The following is a 2,081-nucleotide window of genomic DNA, read 5'->3' as shown; positions in this document are numbered from 1 at the left end:
CCCCCCCCCCCCCAGGTCAGGATGATCTTCCCTGAACAAGAGTCTCAGGGTCTGGAAAAGCCACCAGAGTCCAGCCCATCTGGTCTCCACTCTCGCCCAGGACCTTGCGAGCAGGTGCGTCGGTGAGGAGGGGCGTCCAGGCTCTGGGACGCACGACGTGATGCCAATAACGGGAGAGGGGGGCGGAGCCGCGCCCCCCTCCTCCCCGTTCTCCACCCTCGTCATATGCAGCTTTCTGTTTCCCTGGGGCTTGTTTCCTCCTTGGACTAGCTCTGAGGGAAGCAAAATAAAGACAATTTAAACAAAATTAACATGTGTTAACTGTTAAAAACAATTAAGCTCAAGCATTCCTCTCCATCTGGGGAAACAGCCTGATTTGGCTTCGTCAGCCAGCTCTGCTGGAGTGCGGGCTCTGAATCCTGGACTGCCCGACTCACAGCTCAGCCCTGTAGCGGCCGAGGACTCCTGTCTCCAGGGAGGCCGGGTCGGGGCAGGGAAGAGAGAGCCGGCACGGGCAGCTCCGGGCACGGCGCCCAGCTCCGAGGACCAGCCTCTCCCAGATGAAGTAGGTGGGGAGGGTAAAACAGACAAGGGATCGTTTCCAAGAAATGCTGGCAGCCAGTCTGGTAAAAGGGAGTTTAAATAATCCCCAAACAGCTGGTGCCGTAAGAACAGGAACAAGGGACTCGCCAGTACGGGAGGGAAGCTGCTTCCGAGGCCCCGTCAGCTGGAGTGCTTGGGCCGGGGCCCTCCCCGGCTTCCCACAGGACACAAAGCCCTTTCTGGGGACAGTCCCTGCATCGACAGCAACAACTCAAGTCCTTACTTCCTGCCGCCTGGAAGAATGAGAAGACCTCTGATATTTCATCATTCTGACCTGATCGAGAGGAAGCGTTGGGGGCTTATGTGGTGGCAGCCCCTCCTGCGGCGCTGCTGGTGCCGGCGTCTTTGGGAACGAGGGCCGGGACTGGGCCGGGTGCATCTGCAGTCTAGAGACAAAAGTAAGGAACGGTTAAGAATGAGCGCAGACAGACTCAGTGCAAAGGAAAAAACCTTTAATTGTGAAAAGTCTCACACAGACCCTGCCTTGACTACCCAGGAGATCAACACTGCACACTGACACAGGTGCTCCCAGGTGTGGCGGGTGAGAGACGCCTGACACCACCTGTGCAGGACTCCTGACAAAGGTGTTCAACGTGACTCTGAACATGAGAAAACAACGAGAAGAATCCAGGGTCTGGGGCACTCTGACAGCAGAAGTGGCCTCTGGACTTTGAAAAACAGAGAAAGCAAAGCCAACGTTGTAAATTAAGAGACTACGCAGGCACAGCAACCAAACGTAGATCCATGAACCTCGACTGGATCCTGAATGGGGAAAAGAATCAAAAAGAAACAGCTACAAGGACACTCTGCGGACACTGAAGAAATCCAAGGCCTCCGTCAAGACCGGCTGAGGCTACTACCTTTGCTGGGGCAACGGCCTGGGGCTGTGCTCCAGGAGGACAGAGACAAGGACATCTTTGGTATACCTGTATACCAAAGACATCATGGTATGGTAGAAACAAAGACATCATGGATGGTAGAAACATAACAGGTTTTCGGAGAGGCATGAAGCAACTGCGGAGAGGTCTTCTGAGGCTGGCCCTGGCAGGGGCACAAGGGTTCTTAAGGCGGATGGTGCTGGTTTTATGGTGAGGCTTTTTTAAGACTTTTGACTTGAAAACTTCCTGGATGACAGATTACCTGGGTGGGTCTATTAGAATTCTCATGGGGACAGTAATGTGACTTGCCCTAGTTCTGGATAAACCTAGTTTTTTCATTCAGTGTTAAAGGAAGAAATGAGAGGCAAGGAGTAAGCCTGGGACACCACCTGTGACCGCCCACCCCAGGTCTGAGACGCCTTCACCCAGGTGAGAGCCTCTGCCTACAGCTCCCAAACGCTGGCCATCAGATGTCCAAAATCTAACTGAATGGTCAGTTAAATGCCAATTCACTTTCACGAGGGAACAAACCACCACAGACAAAACTGGACTCCAAAGCTAGCACCTTCCCAGTAAGTCCCCAGCACCCACAACCCACAC

The 2,081-nt window shown here is 53.9% G+C and overlaps 1 protein-coding gene across 1 annotated transcript in view; it reads right to left on the bottom strand.

The window, feature by feature from the left end:
* The window catches only part of CECR2 (CECR2 histone acetyl-lysine reader), a 66,272-nt gene that overhangs the window by 400 nt on the left and 63,791 nt on the right, over nucleotides 1–2,081 (bottom strand). Inside the window, 1 exon segment of the mRNA XM_007472318.1 lies at nucleotides 878–989. Coding sequence (XP_007472380.1) covers nucleotides 878–989 — 112 coding nt within the window.

Source organism: Lipotes vexillifer, unplaced genomic scaffold, assembly GCF_000442215.2.
Source record: "Lipotes vexillifer unplaced genomic scaffold, Lipotes_vexillifer_v1.1 scaffold395, whole genome shotgun sequence".
NCBI lineage: Eukaryota > Metazoa > Chordata > Mammalia > Artiodactyla > Lipotidae > Lipotes > Lipotes vexillifer.
Note: the sequence above shows the minus strand (reverse complement) of the source record. Positions and strands in the feature narration are given on the sequence as shown.